The sequence below is a fragment of the Oncorhynchus tshawytscha genome, linkage group LG15 (assembly GCF_018296145.1).
Source record: "Oncorhynchus tshawytscha isolate Ot180627B linkage group LG15, Otsh_v2.0, whole genome shotgun sequence".
Classification (NCBI taxonomy): Eukaryota; Metazoa; Chordata; class Actinopteri; order Salmoniformes; family Salmonidae; genus Oncorhynchus; species Oncorhynchus tshawytscha.
The window spans coordinates 24,590,102-24,613,035 of record NC_056443.1 but is presented as its reverse complement, the minus strand read 5'-3'; the positions used below and the strand labels follow the sequence as shown (position 1 = coordinate 24,613,035).

At 42.7% G+C, this 22,934-nt stretch overlaps 1 protein-coding gene across 2 annotated transcripts in view; it reads left to right on the top strand.

Moving 5' to 3' along the window:
- Positions 1-22,934, top strand: part of LOC112214699 (Kv channel-interacting protein 4) — a 250,084-nt gene that overhangs the window by 74,036 nt on the left and 153,114 nt on the right. The window contains exon 1 of one of the 2 annotated variants that reach the window (XM_024373651.2): positions 1,623-2,299. The exons of the other annotated variant lie outside the window; for it this stretch is intronic. Coding sequence (XP_024229419.1) covers positions 2,212-2,299 — 88 coding nt within the window. The 5' untranslated portion in view covers positions 1,623-2,211. Of the gene's footprint in view, positions 1-1,622; positions 2,300-22,934 lie in introns of those variants that run through there. 2 annotated transcript variants of the gene reach the window in all.

Below are 22,934 nucleotides of genomic sequence, written 5' to 3'. Positions count from 1 at the left end.
CTTCTTAATGCATTTGAGCCAATCAGTTGTGTTGTGACAAGGTAGGGGTGGTATACAGAAGATATCCCTATTTGGTAAATGACCAAGTCCATATCGCAAGAACAGCACAATATAGCAAAGAGAAACAACAGTCGATCATTGCTTTAAGACATGAAGGTCAGTCAATCCTGTAAGATTTCAAAAACATTGAATGTTTCTTCAAGTGCAGTCGCAAAAACCATCAAGAGCTATGATGAAGCTGTCTCATGAGGACCGCCACAGGAAAGAAAGATGCAGAGTTACCTCTGCTATAGAGCATAAGTTCATTAGAGTTACCAGTCCAAAAAAATGCTTCACAGAGTTCAAGTAACAGACACATTTCAACATCAACTGTTCAGAGGAGACTGTGTGAATCAGGCATTCATAGTCGAATTACTGCAAAGACACAACTACTAAAGGATACCAATAAGAAGACACTTGCTTGGGCCAAGACACGCGAGCAATGGACATTAAGCCGGTGGAAATCAGAGATTTTTGGTTCCATCTGCCGTGTCTTTGTGAGACGCAGAGTAGGTGAACGGATGATTTCCGTATGTGTGGATCCCGCCGTGAAGCATGGAGGAGGAGGTGCGATGGTGTGGGGATGCTTTGCTTGTGACACTGTCAGTAATTTATTTTAAAGCATACTTAACCAGCATGGCTACCATAGCATTCTGCAATGATACGCCATCCCATCTGGTTTGCGCTTAGTGAGACTATCATTTGTTTTTCAACAGGGCAATGACCCAACACACCTCCAGCCGGTGTAAAGGCTATTTGACCAAGAAGGAGAGTGATGGAGTGCTGCATCAGATGACCTGGCCTCCACAATCACCTGATCTCATCCCAATCGAGATGGTTTGGGATGAGTTGGACCGCAGAATGAAGTAAAAACCGCCAACAAGTGCTCAGCATATGTGGGAACTCCTTCAAAACTGTTGGAAAAGCATTCCAGGTGAAGCTGGTTGAGAGAATGCCAAGAGTGTGCAAAGCTGTCATCAAGGAAAAGGGTGGATACTTTACAGAATGTAAAATATATTTAGATTTGTTTAACACTTTTTTGGTTACTACATGATTCCATATGTGGTATTTCATAGTTTTTATGTCTTCACTATTATTCTACAATTTAGAAAATAGTACAAATGAAGACAAACCCTGGAATGAGTAGGTGTGTCAAAACGTTTGATTGGTATTGTATATCTTCTCCCTTCCCTCCCTCTATCACACTCTCTCTCTCTTTCTCGCGCTCTCTCTTTCACTCGTGTCTCTCTCTCTCCCCCCCACCCACCCACTCATCCGGTCTTTTTCTCCCTGCCCTATGTACCTCAATCTATCCCTACATATCCCCCCCTTATCCCACTCTCGCAAGCTCTTTGTTTCTCCCCTCTCTCTGTCTCTCCTGGGAATCAGATTCCATTCAATTAACACCGTCCATCTCTGGTTATAGTGCATTGCGGCGTGATATGACAGGCCCGTAATCTGCTGTTCTGTCATTGCTGATTCATTGAGGTAGACACTTTCCCACTACTACTTTCCCCACCTCCCCTTCTCTCTCCTCCTCCCTAGGGCCAAACAAGCCCCTCCCCCCTTGGCGAGGGCAAAACATCCACAGATGGTGCTGAGTAGAGTGATCATCCAGCGTAGTACTGGAGCAAGAGAGGCAGAGAGAGGTGGAGAGATACTACACAGACAAAGTAAGAGGTGGAGAGCTACTGCACAGACGTAGCTAGAGAGAGGGGTGGAGAGAGAATAACCTCAGTTGTAAACGGGAAGCTTCAGTGAGGAGGACAAAGAGGAAAGAGACACTGCAGAGAAAAAGAGAGAGGGCAATAAATACAGAGCAGCCCTGTGGGGACCAAGAGGTAAACTGACCCTGACAGAGCGCTCGCTGCGCTGCCATCCCCCGGAGGCGCCAGAGAAGCCCTGAGAGATTTGTCACATTAAGAAGAGCCCCCCCAGTGCTCTCCACACACACATGAGCCTACCGCGGCCGCCTCTCTCTCTCACACACGCACACACCAGACCACAAGCCGGGGAACGTAGCCGGACAGAGGAGTGGAGTGGACTGGATGACAAGAGGAGAGGAAAGTCACTGTTTCACTCAAAAGCCTAGAGGGAGGACCAAGAGGATTACACCCTGAAAAGGAGTCGCCATTCCCCTCGTGCCGCTCACCCCTGACCCCCGAAGCAATCATGAGCAGCTGCAGGAAGAGGTGCAAGAGGGAAATGTTTAAATTCGCCCAGTACCTGTACAGACTCATCACAGGCACGCTCCATGCAGGTAAAGTTTCTGAGGGGCTTTGTGCCATCACTTCTCTTCTACTGTGTGTTGTGTGAACACTAACTTTCCATTGCTTTCTTAGTCCTGCTGAGGAGGGATGTAGCCGAACAGTTGTGGTAAATCTTGGACGTGACGTTGGTTGCTGTATTCTTGGAAGCTGCTTCTAAATGTGCTCATGTATGGTCACTTGCTTCAAGGTGCAAAGCAGAGCCAAAGCTTCCACAGAAAACTTCATAAAACTGCCACTTTCAGAGCTATCAGGCATTTTATTTCTTGCCATTCCTTGTGGTGTCTAGCTGATGTATACAAGTATGACTCTGGGTCAAGTTACAGTGAAAAATACCACAGTTGGTGTTTGCTTATTACATGTTCCAGATCATTGGGTGTTTGCGCGTGTGTGTATCAGAGAGAAAGAGAGCAGAAAAGAGAGCAACAGAGCTGAAGACAGAAAGAGGGTGAGGAGGAGGTTGGAAGGGACTGAAAGAGTCTTTATCTCGTCACCTTGGACAGGTGCCTGAAAATATGCCACTCATCGCTAGTAGTGTACAACCCTTCCAGCATGCCTGAGCTGCACCGCACAAATGGGACGTTAGTCATTGAGGACCGTTTACACAGCTTCGTCAAAGAAGCCCGATTATGATGCATTTTGATTGTTTTGTTACAGATCAATCTGTGCATCGTTACGGCTGTGACAACACAACCTTCTGTCATACCTGGCTGTAATTGATTTATTGAACACTTATAGCGTTTTACTTTCTATGCAGTAGCCTATATGTTATGCTACTTTCTTGAATTTGTCACCCTGTTTGTTCCAGTGTATGAGCCACAGAGTTTATTCATGGGTGAAGCGTATTCTTGGTCATTAAAAGTGACTGAAGTTTAATTCTCGTGAATATATTAATCAAGTTGCAAAGTGACCTTGGTCAATGTGTTTGCTGGCTCCTCAGCGAACCTCGACAGGTAAATTATACAGCCATACTGCATCAGGAAAATAATTCCCAAACTAACTTCCTTGTTCGCATGATTTAGGTGTGATTTGTAAAACTGTGACTATATTAATAGACTGATTGTAACTTCAGTACTACCTGAACTCTCAGGTCTGAGCTTTGGTGATTGGACTGATGGTGAACCAATGAGATTTAAAGAGATGACATTGGATTATATTGGATTACAGCGCATTAAGATGTGACGAGTTACACACAGAATAAAGGTTACCTGTAGTAGCATGTGGATATAACATGATCTATAGATACTGTAATCATACAGTATTCATAGAATGTGCTTGTATACATTATTCATGAAAGGGTGTGTTTGTTTATACCTATCATTCAGTCAGTCAGTTGATTTTCATGTATTATGAAGACACTGGCTTTTGTAACGACCGGAGTACATTGTCAACTCTCTATGGTCTCTCTGGGCTAGGATACATAATATCCCTGTTTTTTTAGTACATTCATTTGGCTGCCTCAGAGGTTCATTGTCTCGCCAGTCGCGACGTGTGCGAGATAGTGTTGTCACGATACCAGAATTTTGACAACGATACCAGGTTTTGTATCACGATACAGTCACGAAATTCGATTCAAAAACGATACCACAACAAAAAGAAAGGTGTATTAGCCAAAGTCACAGAAGGGCACTTGATCCAGACAGATACTCAGCTACTGCTCTGTTCAATTGTTGGGCATCTTTTGAGTTCAATATCATTACAGTTGAACTTTTTTGTTGTTAATTAAGACATCCATGTATGCATTAATGAATCAATTATTCAATCATAAAATCAATTTGACAGTTTGACCAATCTAACTACAAAACAACATCATGGTTATAATTTATTTGAATGGTAAATCTCTATTGATAAACTGGGTCTATTCATAATAGAGGTGAATGCATATTATTCAATAGGAGTGTGTGCATGCATTGAGTTATTTTGCTTGTTTTACCTGATTTAATGGAGCTACTGATGACAAACAATCCCTTCCATTTAGGACTTATGTTATTGGCAACTGCTAGTAGAACATTATTTTATTGTACTGATCAACAGCAATTGTGTTGAAGAAGCGATCTCATATTTTATAAAAGTGTGTGCTGTATATTTAAGAAAGTAATGACATCATTAGCAGGGTTGAATGTGGCTGTGGAATCAGACTTTGTAGCTATGGAATCTAGTGGAAATCAGATGGAAAGCGAGGGAGACAAAGAAGTGAATTAATAGTTAGCCTACTATTAAAGCTGGAAGCTACTGGTATCATCTTACATTGTAAAAGTATGCTAAACTGCATTGACATTGTTTTGCGAACAGTAATGAACAGTCTTAATATTTCAAGATTATTCAAGTTGGGAGCTAACAATGCAGCCCAGACAGCTCTAGCAAGGAATGAGTAGGTGGAGCAGGCACTCTGCTCTTCACGCTATGAAAGGGATGGTCTGATATACAGACGTGATCCTCTCAATCACGTGAGACAAAAGTACCGATCATTACAAAAACAATTGTACCGAGTTGTTTTTTATTTGTATCGAGAAAGTCACGGCATGTACTTAAATGAGTAGCTGCTCCATACTCATTGCAAATGCTCAGGAATATATATATATATAGAAATAACATATAATACATTTATACATGTAGAAGACATGTCAGCATTGGGGAGTTTAGCGGTTCAGTACATGACTGGATTTGGTTGGCTACAAACATCTGGTTGTGGCCATGGTCAACTTGGTCAACAACAACAAGTGCTCCGGCGCGTTCTTGCTGATCTTGGGGAGATATCATTATAGGTGTTCTCCACCAATGGGCAGCGTCGCAGCGAGATGTCAAAAGTGTGCTCCACCGACGGGCAGGGTGTAGGATGGTATTTTCCACTCAATTACACCACTCAATGATGTGGTCAGTCACCATGGGAGGTATGGAGCGTAGAGAGAGGATCATCTCCTCTCCTCCAAGCGCATATTTGTTTCCATACCAACAGGTATTCATTGAAGCATAGATGTTATTTGCTCATAGTAGCATTGTTCTGGCCTTTCATTTTACAAATAGGTGGATAATATAGGCCTAAATTAAAAACATTTTTTGCAGTCATTTGTGTTTTGAAGCCTGATAAAGGTTAACTTGTTTCAGGTGTGTGGATATACCAGTAAAACAGGCCTTTGAGCTTTCCTTTTAGAATCTGCTTATGGTGTAGTTAGTCTTTTCTGGCATTACTCCCTCTATTGACAGATACCGCCTAACTAGTTAATTATGAATAGCTATGGATAAATCGAGCAGCTTTAATTCCCGTTGGAGGAAGCCCAATTGCTGTAAGCTCGCTGACTCCAGCAAACCAAAATGTTATTAACATCTTAAATCCAGTACAGATGTTTTAAGTGTGCATTGCCTCTTTCTCTAAACCTCCAATCCCCATTGGTTGCATTAAAAAGGGGATTCTGACAACGCAAAGTGTTCACGTAATTAAATGGAGTATGTCAAGTGCCAGTATGATACATTTGATCAATACTAGTATTGATTTGTAAGAAGCCCTATGGATTGGTGTGGTGCTTTATCTACAATAATAAAATACAAATGATGGAAAATGGCTATCTGGTAGTTATTTGCACATTTGGTGTAGACCTGTTCAAATCAAATTGTATTTGTCACAGGCGCCGAATACAACAGGCTTACTTACAACCCCTTAATCAACAATGCAGTTCAAGAAATAGAGTTAAGAAAATATTTACTAAATAAACCAAAGTAAAAAATTAATTAAAAGGAACATAATAAAATAACAATAAGGAGGCGATATACAGGGGGTACCGGTACCAAGTCAATGTGCGGGGGTACAGGTTAGTCGAGGTAATTCGTACATGTAGGTAGGGTTAAAGTGACTATGCATAGATAATAAACAGAGAGTAGCAGCAGTGTAAAAACAAAGGGGTCAATTTGAGTAGTCTGGGTGGCTGTTTGATTAATTGTTCAGCAGTCTTATAGCTTAGGGTTAGAAACCTTTAAGGGGCCTTTTGGACCTAGACTTGATGCTCCGGTACCACTTGCCTTGCGGTAGCAGGGAGAACAGTCTATGACTGGAGTCTGTTTGGAGTCTGGAGTCTGCAGGGAGAACGCTCTATGACTGGAGTCTGACTGGAGTCTGTGCCCTGTTTGGACCATGATAGTTTGTTGGTGATGTGGACACCAAGGAGCTTGGAACTCTCAACCTGCTCCACTACTGTCCCGTCGATGTGACAGGACAGTAGTGGAGTAGTAGGGAGTAGGGAGTAGTGTAGTCAACGATCAGCTTCTTCGTCTTGCTCATGTTGAAGAGAGGTTGTTCTCCTGGCACCACACTGTCAGGTCTCTGACCTCCTCCCTATAGGCTGTCTCATCGTTGTCGGTGATCAGGGCTACCACTTTTGTGTTGTCAGCAATGATGGTGTTGGAGTCGTGCTTGGCCACGCAGTCGTGGATGAACAGGGAGTAAAGGAGGGGACTGAGCACGCACCCCTGATTGGCCCCCGTGTTGAGGATCAGTGTGGCAGATGTGGTGTTGCCTACCCTTACCACCTGGGGGTGGCCCTTCAGGAAGTCCAGGATCCAGTTGCAGAGGAATGTGTTTAGTAGGGTCCTTAGCTTAGTGATGAGCTTTGTGGGCACTATGTTGTTGAACGCTGAACTGTAGTCAATGAACAGCATTCTCACATAGGTGTTCCTTTTGTCCAGGTGGGAAAGGGCAGTGTGGAGTGGAATTGGGGTTGCGTCATCTGTGGATCTCTTGGGGCGATATGCGAATTGGAGTAGGTCTAGGGTTTCCGGGATGATGGTGTTTATGTGAGCCATTACCAGCCTTTCAAAGCACTTCATGGCTACCGACGTGAGTGCTTTGGGGCGGTAGTCATTTAGGCAGGTTGCCTTTGCTTTCTTGTGCACAGGGGCTATGGTGGTCTGTTTGAAACATGTAGGTATTAGACTCGGTCAGGGAGAGGTTGAAAATGTCAAAACAATTGCCTGTTGGTCCGCGCATGACCTGAGTACTCATCCTGGTAATCTGTCTGGCCCCGCGGCCTTGTGAATGTTGACCTGTTTATAGGTCTTGCTTACATTGGCTATGGAGAGCGTGATTTCACAGTCGTCCGGATCAGCTGGTGCTCTCATATGCTTCAGTGTTGCTTGTCTCGAAGTGAGCATAAAAGGCATTTTGCTCGTCTGGTAGGCTTGCGTCACAGGGCAGCTTGCGGCTGGGTTTCCCTTTGTAGTCTCTAATAGTTTGCAAGTCCTGCCACATCCGACGAGCGTCAGAGCCGGTTTAGTAGGATTCAGTCTTAGTCCTGTATTTAAGCTTGTTTGATGGTTTGTCTGAGGGCATAGCAGGATGTTTTATAAGCTTCCAAATTAGTGTCTCGCTCCTTGAAAGTGGCAGCTCTGGTCTTTTAGCTCGGTGTGGATGTTGCCTGTAATCCATGGCTTCTGGTTTGGATATGTACATACGGTCATTGTGGGGACGACGTCGTCGATGCGCTTATTGATGACTGAGGCGGTATTCTCCTCAATGCCATTGGATGAATCCCTGAACATATTCCAGTCTGTGCTAGCAAAACAGTTCCCGTAGCGTAGCATCCGCGTCATCTGACCACTTCCGTATTGAGCGAGTCACTGGTATATCCTGCTTTAGTTTTTGCTTGTAAGCAGGAATCAAGAGGTTTGAATTGTGGTCAGATTTGCCAAATGGAGGGCGAGGGAGAGCTTTGTATGCATCTCTGTGTGTGGAATAAAGGTGATCTAGAGTTTTTTTCCCTCTGGTTGCACGTGACATGCTGTTAATGAGGGAAAACTGATTTAAGTTTGCCTGCATTAAAGTCTCTGGCCACTAGGAGCGCCACTTCTGGATGATCATAATGTACTCTACCTCAGGCGAGCAATATCTCAAGACTTCCTTAATATTGCGCACCGAATTGTTATTGACGAATAGACACCCCTTGTTTTACAGACGGAGCTGTTCTGTCCTGCCGATGCACAGAAAACCCAGCCAACTGTATATTATCGTATCGTCGTTCAGCCACGACTCGGTGAAACATAAGATATTACAGTTGATTTGTAACCAAACCAGGCCCACATCTTGTCCCACATCTTTAATCAGTTATTTAGCATAATCTACTCAATCTCAGAGATGTTGATATTTTATATTAGCCTTTTGGAAATGGGATAATGTTAAATGTACACTGACCCTTTTCCCTTTTCTTTTAGAGTGACTTACTGTATAGTATACCACCAATGCTGCTGCTGGTGGTCATGGAAAGTAAAGACATTGTATTTAGCCTGAAAACATCTGCTGAGGGGTACAGCAGCCAACAGTGAATCAAGACGATGATGAGACGACACAAGAAGTGCCATCAAACATATGAAGTAGTACACTATCATTCAACCATTGGAGCCAGAAAAGCATTTCTACCTCAGTCAACCCATTGCTGAATCAAAATCTGCAGCGGCAAATGATTTACGACTTGACGTAATTAACATCTATAAGTGTTTTGACCAGACCAATGACCGCATCACTGGGATGATCAGGTAGTAGAAGGATAGATGAAACATATTACCGCATAGGATTTTAATCGAGTTGTTAATTGTTCTAGAATAGTCTCAACGCCATTGCTTTGTTGATCACTTTACTTTCAAGGAACAGTCCATGCATGCTCTCTGTTAGTCACCGAGATGATATCTCTATACATAGGCCTGCAGTGCAGTATGGCACCATACTGTATATAATGGCTTATATACGTGTATATTGTCTTATTTTACTGGCAACTAGCATATGAGTGTTGAGGTCTGGTTTATTCATGTGGATGATGAACAATGATAGATTAACATTACATGTTTCAATGTGGGCAAAACCTTTCCGACCCTTAAGGTTATGGCGACTAGAATAGCTACAGTAGGACTGCGGTTGAATTTAAATTCATGGTACACGTTCTATGTTAGCACCTTGGCAGAGCAGGGTCCTTGAATTTTTCAGCAGTGCTCAGCCTTAGAGAACAGAAGGAAAACAAATCTGAATCGTACAGGTTCTCTGGCCATAAAACGAAACTGCAACGATTTATCTGTTGTGAGCACGGAGGGAAACACTTACACATCTGCCTTCTAGAATGCATTGTTTATGATGGAGAGAGGAAGAGAAAAAGAGACTATTCACCAAAGTATCAATCAAGTCCAGTTAGGTTTTCCAAAGCTGCACGATTCACGCGGTTACTCCTTAGCGGGCCTCATTTCAGAGCCAATCCTTTATCTTGTCAATATCCCCCCCCCAGACCTTGAGGCAACACTCTCTGCACAAGTGTTCCAAGTCTCTCCTGTACATTTTCTCTTCTATGCAGCCGATGCCCCTCCCTTCGCTACAGACAGCGTGCTGTAAATCTTCCGTTTGCTCCAGATCAGAGGTAGATATTTCCTCAGTTTCTCTCCCCCTCTCCGGTCGGATGGGCCCCTGAGCATTCAGCTGTCACCTGCGGCAGCTCCGGTAATGCATCATCCATTTTCAGCCGGACAGGCTCAAATACCTGGCGCTGATTCCAGAACATTCACGCCTATTTCCCTCCTGTTTTGTTGTTTGTTATTGGATCCGTTACCTGGGGAAAGTTTCCTTAGACAGACTAACTTTAGTCTCTCTAAAGAGGTGTCCAGGTCCCTGGATTCTGTTGAAAGAGGTTGTGATCCTTCATTGATTTCAAGTAATTTTATTTAACCAAATCAATTTGAATTCCGTCGAGACTAACATTTCCTCTCCTTACTCTTCCGTATTGTAAAGTGAGAGAAATGTTGACATGTTGCCTCCATGAAGAGCCTCAGTGATGTTCTAATATACTTTCGGAGCTAAATGTTGACGATTCAGCATAAGACATGTTCATGGGAAGTTGCTTGTAAGGGAGAGATATTTGCAAGTGTTGGATCCAGCCCAAAGCTTAGGACATTGCTGATACTGATTCTTCTGCTCATGTCTGCTACAAAGTACAGCCTGTTTGGCGGGGGATTGTGTGTATCTTTGTGTTTGAGTGTGCATCAGTGTGTGTTTACATGTGAGCGAAGGTGCACCTCTGTGTGCATTCCCAGGACGGTCCATTTCCTAGTATGTATATTTATTTTGAGTGTGTGGTGGCAGAATCTGGGGTGTGCTGTTGCCACTTCTCAAAGGATATGCTCTGTGATGTTATGCCTTTCATAGACTCCTGGTCTACACCCTAACACAAGGCCATTTTGTGTTCTGGAACTGTTGCTTGTACAGTGTAAAATAACTGTTGCGTAACAATATGATTGTATTGTCATCCCCCACTACAGTGCATTCCCGAAAGTATTCAGAACCCTTGACTTTTTCCACATTTTGTTACGTTACAACCTTATTCTAAAATTGATTAAATTGTTTTTCCCCCTCATCAATCTACACACAATACCCCATAATGACAAAGCAAAAACAGGTTTAAAAAATAAATAAAATAAAGAGTATTACATTTACCTTAAGTATTCAGACCCTTTACTCAAAGCTTTGTTGAAGCACCTTTGGCAGTGATTACAACCTCAAGTCTTCTTGGGTATGAGGCTATAAGCTTGGCACACCTGCATTTGGAGAGTTTCTCCCATTCTTCTCTGCAGATCCCCTCAAGCTCTATCAGGTTGTAGGCGGAGTGTCCCCTGCACGGCTATTTCCAGAGATGTTCGATCGAGTTCTAGTCCGGCCTCTGGCTGGGCCACTCAAGGACATTCAGAGACTCGCCCCCAGCCTGAGGTCCTGAGCTCTCTAGAGCAGGTTTTCATCAAAGATCTCTCTGTACTCTGCTTCGTTCATCTTTCTCTGACTAGTCTCCCAATACCTGCCACTGAAAAACATCCCCACAGCATGATGCTGCCACAACCATGCTTCACTGTAAGGATGGTGCCAGGTTTCCTTCAGGCGTGACTCTTGGCATTCCGGAGAATTCAATCTCGGTTTCAATCAGACCAGAGAATCTTGTTTCTCATGGTCGGAGAGTCCTTTAAGTGCCTTTTGTCAAACTCCAAGCAGGCTTTCATGTGCCTTTTACTGAGGAGTGGCTTCCGTTTGACCACACAACCATAAAGGCCTGACTGGTGGAGTGCTGCAGAGATAGTTGTCCTTCCGAAAAAACCTCCCATCTCCAGAGGAACGCTGGAACTCTGTCAGAGTGAACATCGGGTTGTTGGTCACCTCCCTGACCAAGGTCCTTCTCCCCCGATTGCTCAGTTTGACCGGGTGGACAGCTCTAGGAAGAGTCTTGGTGATTCCAAACTTCAGAATAGGGAAGGCCACTGTGTTCTTGGAGTTTCGATGCTGCCACATTGTTTTGGTACTCTTACTGAGATCTGTGCCTCAACACAATCCTGTCTCGGAGCTCTACGGACAACTCCTTCGACATCATGGCTTGGTTTTTGCTCTGACATGCACTGTCAACTGTGGGACCTTATATAGACAGGTGTGTGCCTTTCCAAATCATGTCCAATCAATTGAAATTACCACAGGTGGACTTCAATCAAGTTGTAGAAACATCTCAAGAATGATCAATGGAAACAGGATGCACCTGAGCTCAATTATGCGTCTCATAGCAGAGGGTCTGAAAACTTATGTAAATAAGGTATTTCTGTTTTTTATTTTTAATACATTTGCAAAAATTTCTAAACCTGTTTTTACTTTGTCTTTATGGGGTATTGCGTGTAGATTGCTGAGGATTTTTATATAATCCATTTTAAAATAAGGCTGTAACGTAACAAAATGTGGAAAAAGTCAAGGGGAATGACTACTTTCCGAAGGCACTGTTCAGTGTGTGTATTGTGGCTACATATTACTGGTTGTGCAGAGAATCAAGATCTATAGTAATGGTTTTCATGTGATGTCATACATATATTATATCAAAACATAATTTTCCCGGACTCAGATTAAGCCTATTCTTACTATTTTAGGGAAACCGGCCCATGAAGTCTCAATTGGATATTTTGTTGCTTGCAGCATGTTAGTATCTCGTTAAACTTTCTTGCCCTAATGTTCTTGAAATTGCAGTCCATAGAGCCGACATGGTTCTTCAGACATTCCGAGGCAAAAATATCCCAAAGCAGCTTCACTGTCCAGGTCGCATCATAACTAGATTTCAGTCTGACTGAAAATGTTCAGACACCCCCTAGCTGCAGACTGTCTGCAGTCGAGAAAGTAAAGTAGGACAAATTCCACTATCAGAGGTGAGAGCTACACTATATATACAAAAGTATGTGGACACTGCTTCAAATTAGTGGATTTTGCTATTTCAGCCACACACGTTGCTGACAGGTGCATAAAATCAAGCACACAGCCATGCATTCTCTATAGACAAACATTAGCAGTAGAATGGCCTTACTAAAGAGCTCAGTGACTTTCAATGTGGCACCGTCATAAGATGCCACCTTTCCAACAATTTAGTTTGTAAAATTTCTGCCCTGCTAGAGCTGCTGCTATTGTGAAGTGGAAATGTCTATATCACAATTCCAGTGGGTCAGAAGTTTACACACACTAAGTTGACTGTGCCATTAAACAGCTTGGAAAATTCCATAAAATGTCATGGCTTTAGAAGATTCTGATAGGCTAATTGACATAATTTGAGTCAATTGGAGGTGTACCTGTGGATGTATTTCAAGACCTACCTTCAAACTCAGTGCCTTTTTGCTTGACATCATGGGAAAATCAAAAGAAATCAGCCAATACTTCAGAAAATAAATTGCAGACCTCCACAAGTCTGGTTCATCCTTGGGAGCAATTTCCAAATGCCTGAAGGTACCACGTTCAAACAATAGCACACAAGTATAAACACCATGGGACCACGCAGCCGTCATACCACTCAGGAAGGAGACGCATTCTGTCTGCTAGAGATGAACGTACTTTGGTGCGAAAAGTGAAAATCAATCCCAGAACAGCAGCAAAGGGCCTTGTGAAGATGCTGGAGGCAACAGGTACAAAAGTATCTATATCCACAATAAAACAAGTCCTATATCGACATAACCTGAGAAAGGCTGCTCAGCAAGGAAGAAGCCACTGCTCCAAAACCGCCATAAAAAAGCCAGACTACGGTTTGCAACTGCACATGGGGACAAAGATCGTACTTTTTGGAGAAATGTCCTCTGGTCTGATGAAACAAAAATATAACTGTTTGGCCAAAATGACCATCGCTATGTTTGAAGGAAAAAGGGGGAGGCTTGCAAGCCGAAGAACATCATCCCAAACGTGAAGCACGGAGGTGGCAGCATCATGTTGTGGGGGTGCTTTGCTGCAGGAGGGACTGGTGCACTTCACAAAATAGATCATGAGGGAGGACAATTATGTAGATATATTGAAGCAACATCTCAAGACATACGTCAGGAAGTTAAAGCTTGGTCGCAGATGGGTCTTCCAAATGGACAATGACCCCAAGCATACTTCCAAAGTTGTGGCAAAATGGCTTAAGGTCAACAAAGTTGAGTTATTGGAGTGGCCATCACAAGGCCCTGACCTCAATCCCATAGAGATTTGTGGGCACAACTGAAAAGTGTGTGCAAGCAAGGAGGCCTACAAACCTGCCTCAGTTACACCAGCTCAGTCAGGAGGAATGGGCCAAAATTCATCCAACTTATTGTGGGGAGCTTTTGGAAGGCAACCTGAAACATCTGACCCAAGTTAAACAATTTAAAGGCAATTCTACCAAATACTAATTGAGTGTATGTAAACTTCTGACCCACTGGGGATGTGATGAAATAAATAAAAGCTGAAATAAATCATTCTCTACTATTATTCTGACATTTCACATTCTTAAAATAAAGTGATGATCCTAACTGGCCTAAAACAGGGAATTTTTACTAGGATTAAATGTCAGGAATTGTGAAAAACTGAGTTTGAGTGTATTGGGCTAAGGTGTATGTAAACTTCCGACTTCAACTGTATATGTATAGTGGACCATTTTTTTTTTTTTTTAGATTTAAGATGGTATGTCTCGGCATGGCAGCATGTAAATTAGTATTAAAATGTCAGCGTGACCCCTTTCCCACAGTTCACTGCCATTGGCACAAAACTGTAAGAGGTCCGATATTGAAGGAAAAACACCCCCATCCACATTGATGGAACAGTAGTGGAGAGGGTAGCAAGTTTTAAGTTCCTCGGCATACACATCACAGACAAACTGAATTGGTCCACTCACACAGACAGCATCGTGAGGAAGGCGCAGCAGCGCCTCTTCAACCTCAGGAGGCTGAAGAAATTCGGCTTGTCACCAAAAGCACTCACAAACTTCTACAGATGCACAATCGAGAGCATCCTGGCGGGCTGTATCACCGCCTGGTATGGCAACTGCACCGCCCTCAACCGTAAGGCTCTCCAGAGGGTAGTGAGGTCTGCACAACGCATCACCGGGGGCAAACTACCTGCCCTCCAGGACACCTACACCACCCGATGCTACAGGAAGGCCATAAAGATCATCAAGGACATCAACCACCCGAGCCACTGCCTGTTCACCCCGCTGCCATCCAGAAGGCGAGGTCAGTACAGGTGCATCAAAGCTGGGACCGAGAGACTGAAAAACAGCTTCTATCTCAAGGCCATCAGACTGTTAAACAGCCACCACTAACATTGAGTGGCTACTGCCAACACACTGTCAATGACACTGACTCTACTCCAGCCACCTTAATCATGGGAATCGATGGGAAATGATGTAAATATATCACTAGCCACTTTAAACAATGCTACCTTATATAATGTTACTTACCCTACATTGTTAATCTCATATGCATACGTTGATACTGTACTCTATATCATCGACTGCATCCTTATGTAATACATGTATCACTAGCCACCTTAACTATGCCACTTGGTTTACATACTTATCTCATATGTATATACTGTACTCGATATCATCTACTGTATCTTGCCTATGCTGCTCTGTACCATCACTCATTCATATATCCTTATGTACATATTCTTTATCCCCTTACACTGTGTATGACAGTAGTTTTTTTTGGAATTGTTAGTTAGATTACTTGCTCGTTATTACTGCATTGTCGGAACTAGAAGCACAAGCATTTCGCTACACTCGCATTAACATCTGCTAACCATGTGTATGTGACAAATAAAATTTGATTTGATTTGATTTCTGGATCCATATCGGTTTTCTGGCAGGTCTGATTCAGCTCTGATTCACTGGCTCCTTGCTCCCGGAGGTATTCCTAGGCCCCCGAGTTACATACTCACGGTAGTCTGGCGCTGATGGGTTGTCTGCTACGGCCATGACCAGAGGGAGAGGCGAGTAAAACAATCCACCTCACTCTTGTGTAAAAGAGAGGCACGCAAAATGTCACGTCTAACATCGGACTACTCTGTTGCCTTCCACCATTTGTTTCAAACCCCAAAACTCATTACGGCTGTGAAAAACGTCATGTTTCTTGATTTCAGCAAATCCTCCACTATGTTATAAATCAGAAGTTATTAATGCAACCACCTGTTATTCGTACTTTGATTACAATCTGTTTTTGGTGTGCGGCTGTGTCCAACCACCCCCCCAAAAAAAGCTTACGTGTGCGTTGCAATGCAAATCCAAAGCTCACATACACAAGGCTCAGCATGCTAGCAGTCATCGTAGAATGAGAGTTGGTTGAATAGCATGTTAGGCGTGCAATAAGTAATTAGATAATAATGAGCTTATCATATTAATGTCACCCTCAGGGTTGGCAGAAGTGATTACAGCTCACTGTATCCAGGGACTACAGTTATTATTGTGTCTACGCCTCCCCCACCCCCCCCGGTTACCACAGTTTCTAGTTACTCCTTTGTTAATAATGTTTGCATATTACATTCATTGAATACGTGCACTGTATTTTTATACACATTAGTATGATCTGTGTTGTATGGCTGCAGCATCTAGATGAGTTACAGTCATTCGAAACCTGTTTGATCAAGTAAGAACTTATGAACGATAGACACCTTTACGGTTGACTATTGGTTTGAAGATTCATGAGTTGGTCAGAAACAGGAGGATCGATGTTTACATGTTTTCATTAAAGGCAAAGGGCAGGGTGACGTTTCCATTTGCTGAGGTTGTTTTTTGGTCGCCGCGGGGACTGCAATATAATCAGAGTCCACGCTGGTCCCTGTGGATACCTAGAAGTCATGTTTTTCTGCCATTTGCATTGGCCTCCGACTCCCAGTGATCCTAGCCTGGAGTCCATTCCAATCTAACCCATAGAGCAAATGTACTCAGTTTTCCGATTTGCACTTAATGAGTCCCTTTCATTGGAAAGAATGGCCAGAGTATTTTTAGCAGCATCGTTGGAGGGCACGGTCGAGCACAGCGCTCTGTGTATTGGATGGGGAACCACAGATCACAAGTGCCTGGTTTGCGTTGCAGCAGTGGAGCCAAATTGAAAACCAGCAGCTAAATAGACCTTCATTATTAGATAATGATGTTAAGAGGCGACAGGGTCGTCCTTAAAGGAGCAGAAGGATATCGAATAGCCAGCGAAGGCTTTGCTCTTTTACATCAACACGGTGATCTTCATTTGTTTGGTCTTGATTTGTGTTCTTTGTTCCTGGTGTTTTATCACCTCAGCGACTCGCGCCATTACCCCCGCGCCTTCCCTCTTAGTGTCTTGGTGCTCCCTCAAGTCATCATTAGTCATAACTTAGATTCAATTTAGATTTTTAAAATTCTCTACCCACCTTCCTCCGTACCCCCCTCTCAGTTGCTTATTCACTCTGTCTGGTTCTCTATCCCCTCCAACCCTCTTTCTTGCTCCCTTGTTGCTTATTCTCTCCACTTCTCTTCCCCACTTCTCAATCCTCTTTGTCTGGTCTTCTGACGTCTCCTCTCAATCATGTACTTTTTTCTTCCCACTCTTTCTTGTTCTCTTCCTTTCAACCTCTGTCCTTTTCCCTCTGTTGGTCTTGTCAGTGTTCAAGAAATGAACCCTCTTGCCCAGGCTGCTTGTGAGAGAATGTCCTCTCCATGCATGGTTAACTCCCAATTACTAGCGCTGAAGTCTTGCCTCAGCTCTTCCTGCAACAAAGGGGAATCAATACACCCTGATGGGAGAGTGAACAGAACGGTTCCCTGGAAACTGGAAGAGCTTAGTATACCATTAAGGGTCTGCAAGATAATGGGATGTATGAATTTTTATGAGTTGTATAGGCTGGGTTGGGTAGGAATAGGGTATCAGTACTGTGAAAGTCTTAAGAAATTGCAGTGCAATGCTGGGAATGCAAAGTATCTATGAGATGAACGTAACATGCTTCATTGAAGCACTTCTTATGTAAAGTCCCGCAATATTTCTGTGATTTATTTTTAATGTTGCATTTGTTCGGCCTGTGCTTGAAAAATGCAAAAAGCAACATCCTTTTTCAATGATCTAATGTAGCTATTTCTTGGATATGCTTTCAAGTCTTTTTAGATTGGCCCTAAATGGAATTCTGTAATGGAGAGAGCTTGAGGTGCTTCTACACCTGCATTGCTTGCTGTTTGGGGTTTTAGGCTGGGTTTCTGTACAGCACTTTGAGATATCAGCTGATGTACGAAGGGCTATATAAATAAATTTGATTTGATTTGTTCAAAAGCCATAAAATACACTACCATTCAAAAGTTTGGGGTCACTTAGAAATAAATGTCCTTGTTTTTGAAAAAATCCATTTAAAATAACATCAAATTGATGAGAAATACAGTGTAGACATTGTTAATGTTGTAAATGACTATTGAACCTGGAAACGGCTGATTTGGTAAAAATGGAATATCTACATACTGTAGGCATACAGAGGCCAATTATCAGCAACCATCACTCCTGTGTTCCAATGGCCCGTTGTGTTAGCTAATCCAAGTTTATAATTTTAAAAGGCTAATTGATCATTAGAAAACCATTTTGTAATTGTTAGCACAGCTGAAAACTGTTGTGCTGATTTAAAGCAGCAATAAAACTGGCCTTCTTTAGACTAGTTGAATATCTGGAGAACCAGCCTTTGTGGGTTCGATTACAGGCTCAAAATGGCCAGAACAAAGAACTTTCTTCTGAAATTCGTCAGTCTATTCTTGTTCTGAGAAATGAAGGCTATTCCATGTGAGAAATTACCAAGAAACTGAAGATCTGGTACAACGCTGTGTACTGCTCCCGTCACAGAACAGCGCAAACTGACTATAATCAGAATAGAAAAAGGAGTGGGAGGCCCCAGTGCACAACTGAACAAGAGGACAAGTATATTAGAGTGTCTAGTTTGAGAAACAGACGCCTCACAAGTCCTCAAATGGCAGCTTCATTAAGTAGTACCCGCAAAACACCAGTCTCAACATCAACAGTGAAGAGGCGACTCCGGGATGCTGGCCTTCTAGGCAGTTCCTCTGTCTAGTGTCTATGTTCTTTTGCCCATCTTAATCTTTTCTTTTTATTGGCCAGACTGAGATATGTCTTTTTCTTTGCAACTCTGCCTAGAATGCCAATAGTCTCAAGAAGGCAGGTTCTATTGCTTATTTAAGCAGAACAACAGTTTTCAGCTGTGCTAACATAATGATCAGTTAGCCTTTTAAAATTATAAAATTGGATTCGCTAACACAACGTGCCATTGGAACACAGGAGTGATGGTTGCTGATAATGGGCCTCTGTACGCAATGGGCCTCTGTAGATGTTCCATAAAAATCAGCCATTTCCAGCTACAATAGTCATTTACAACATTAACAATGTCTACACTGTATTTCTGATCAATTTGAAGTTATTTTAATAGACAAAAAAAATTGCTTTTCTTTCAAAAACAAGGACATTTCTAAGTGACCCCAAACTTTTGAAAGGTAATGTATGAATGACGATATCCAGGATGTTAAATGAATGAGCAATGGAAAGATGGATAGAATGAAACAGCCCTTTGAATGTATGCCCAGTGGAATGCCACGGACACTGCCATAGAGGCAGCATATGTGTTGCATGTTGAATGACATCTGGATTTTCCTTTCTGAGGTGGAATCTTTAAAGGCTCAGTGCAGTCAACATACATTTTTCCCTGTGTTTTATGTCATATTATAAACTGGGTGGCTCATACCATGAATTCTGCTTGGCTGACATCCGTGGTATATCAGACCGTATACCACAGGTATGACAAAACATTTCTTTATTTTTACTGCTCTAATTACGTTGGTAACCAGTTTATAATTGCAATAAGGCATTTGGAAATCAGCTAATGTCCTCAAATTACTAAAGGGTGGTGATCCCTCAGATGCTAATAACTATCATCCTATCTCCAAACTCCCTATCCTGGCCAAGTCTGAATCCCTAGTGAATTCACAGTTAAATGTTTTATAATCATTGAAAAGAACATACTGAGCAGGGTTCAGTCTGTATTTAGATCAGGGTACAGCACCAAAACTGCAGCTATGGCTGTGGGAAATTACATCATAAATGCACTTGATAAAAAGCAACATTGCTGCTCTTTTTGTCGATTTATCAAAAGCATTTTATTCAGTTGACCATGTATTGTTGCTAGCTAGACTCAGTGACATTGGTCTCAGTGAAAGGGCAGTACATTTGTTGAGGAACTATCATTCTGACAGAACACAATGTGTATATGCTGACAATCAGAAGTCTAGCTTTTGTGAGATTAATAGAGGTGTGCCCCAGGGTTCCATTTTAGCTCCTGTATTGTTCTCAATTTGTATTAATGATCTGGGAAATGGGATGCAACCAGCAGAGTTGCATCTATATGCAGATGATAGTCATACTGTATATTCATGTGCTCCTTCTCTGGTTCAGGCTGTTGAAGAGCTCCAGACTGCTTTTCCGTCCCTTTATGGTCTCAAACTGGTCTTGAATGTAAAAAAATAACAACATTCATGACCTTGACCAAAGCTCGCACTGGTAAAGTTTAGCATTGTCACATCTGGTGGCTTATCCATATACCTAGGTATATGGTTGGATGACAAGTTGTCCTTTAAAGATCATATGAATATTCTTGTGGAGAAACTTAAATTGAAATTGGGTTTGTATTTTCGTAGTAAGGCTTGCTTCCCAGTTATGGGTAGAAAGAACCTTTTTCAGGCCACTTTTCTCTCTGTAATTGATTATGGTGACTTGTTGTATATGCATGCAGCCTCCTCTGTCTTACAGAGACTGGACTTATCATGCATCCTTTACTTGGCACATTATAACAAATGCCATGTCTCTCACCTATCTTTGCACCTTGTACCAAATGGTGGGTTGGACCTCACTTTATATGCACAGAAAGCTACATTTGTGTGTGTTCATCTACAAATACCTTTTGGGTAAACTCCCTCTTGACCTCTGTAGTTTGGTCTCCTTCACCAACAGTTACCATACCCAGTCATACCCCAGGATATTTACAGTATTAGGCAAGGCCTTCTCGTCTTGTGCACCAGAGGCATTCAATAGTCTACAACCTATGCTTCATCTAGATATGTTAGTGCCTTGGCCTCCCAAGTGGCGCAGCGGTCTAAGGCGTTACTACAGACCCGGGTTCATTCCTGGGCTGTGCCACAACTGGCCGTGCCCAGGAGTCCCATAGGAAGGGATACAATTGGCCCGTCGTCCGGGATAGGGGAAAGTTTGGCCGGTGGGGCTTTACTTGGCTCATCGCGCTCTAGCGACTCCTTGTGGAGGGCCGGGTGCTTGCGGGCTGACCCAGGTCGCCATTTGAACAGTGTTTCCTCCGACACATTGGTGCAGCTGGCTTTCTGGTTAAGCTTGCAGGTGTTAAGGAGCGTGGAGGACGCATGACTCCACCTTCACCTCTTCTGAGCCCGTTGGGGAGTTGCAGCGATGAGACGTATGTGTGTGTGTATGTGTATATATATGTATGTATATATGTGTGTGTATGTATATGTGTGTATATATATGTATGTGTATATGTATGTATATGTGTATATATATGTATGTATATGTGTATGTATGTATGTATATGTGTATGTATATGTATGTATGTGTGTGTATATATGTATATATATATGTGTGTGTATATGTATGTATGTGTGTGATATATATATATATATGTGTATGATAGATATATATATATGTGTGTGTGTGTGTGTGTGTGTGTGTGTGTATTACCTGTCAAAGGTTTGGACACACCTACTCATTCAATGGTTTATCTTAATTTTTACTATTGTCTACATTGTAGAAGTGAAGACATAATAGTGAAGACATTAAAACTATGAAATAACGCATATGGAATCATGTAGTATCCAAAAAAGTGTTAAACAAATCTAAATAGATTTGAGATTCTTCAAAGTAGCCACCCTTTGCCTTGATGACAGCTTTGCACATTCTTGGCATTCTCTCAACCAGCTTCATGAGGTAGTCACCTGGAATGCATTTCAATTTACAGGTGTGCCTTGTTAAAAGTTAATTTGTGGATTTTATTTTCTTCTAAATTAATTTGAGCCAATCAGTTGTGTTGTGACAAGGTAGGGGTGGGATACAGAAGATAGCCCTATTTGGTAAAATACCGAGTACATATTATCGCAAGAACAGCTCAAATAAGCAAAGAGAAACCACAGTACATTACTTTAAGACATGAAGCCTGGATGTGGAGGTCCTGGGCTGACATGGTTACACGTGGCTTGCGGTTGTGAGGCCTGTTGGACGTACAAATTCTCTAAAACAACGTTGGAGGCACCTTATGGTAGAACAATTCACGTTCAATTCTCTGGCAACAGCTCTGGTGGACATTCCTGCAGTCAGCATACTAATTGCACGCTCCCTCAGAACTTAAGACATCTATGGCATTATGTTGTGTGACAAAACTGCATATTTAAAGTGGCCTTTTATTTTCCGCTGTAAAAGGTGCATCTGTGTAATGCTCATGCTGTTTAGTCAGCTTCTTGAAATGCCACACCTGTCAGGTGGATGGATTATGTTGGCAAAGGAGAAATGCTCAATAACAGGGATATTAACACATTTGTGCCCAACATTTGAGAGAAATACGCTTTTTATGCGTATTGAACATTTCATGGATTTTTTTAAATTTCAGCTCATGAAACATGGAACCAACACTTTACATGTTGCGTTTATATTTTTGTTCAGTGTATATTAATATTCATGACCATTTCTTCCGACAGTGAAAGAACTGCTCTGGTACGCTGCATGAAGGCGTGGCAGAGGCTGCCGAACTTTCATCAAAAGTCTGAGGAGGCGCACTGCGTGGCCAACTGAAGTGCACCCAATGGACAGCCTATAGGGAGGAGGTCAGAGACCTGTCCATGTGGTGCCAGGATAATAACCTCTCCCTCAACGTGATCAAGACAAAGAAGTTCCTTGGTGTCAACATCACCAACAAACTATCATGGTCAAAACACACCAAGACAGTCGTGAAGAGGGCACGACAAAGCCTATTCCCCCGCAGGAGACTGAAAAGATTTGACATGGGTCCTCAGATCCTCAAAATGTTCTACAGCTGCACCATCGGAAGCATCCTGAATGGTTGCATCACTGCCTGATATGGCAACTGCTCAGCCTACAGAGGGTAGTGCGTACGGCCCAGTACATCACTGGGGCCAAGCTTCCTGCCATACAAGGACCTCTATACCAGGCGGTGTCAGAGAAAGGCCCTAAAAATTGTCTAATTACTCCAGCCACCCCAGTCATAGACTGTTCCCTCTACTACCGCATGGCAAGAGGTACCGGAGCGCCAAGTCTAGGTCCAAGAGG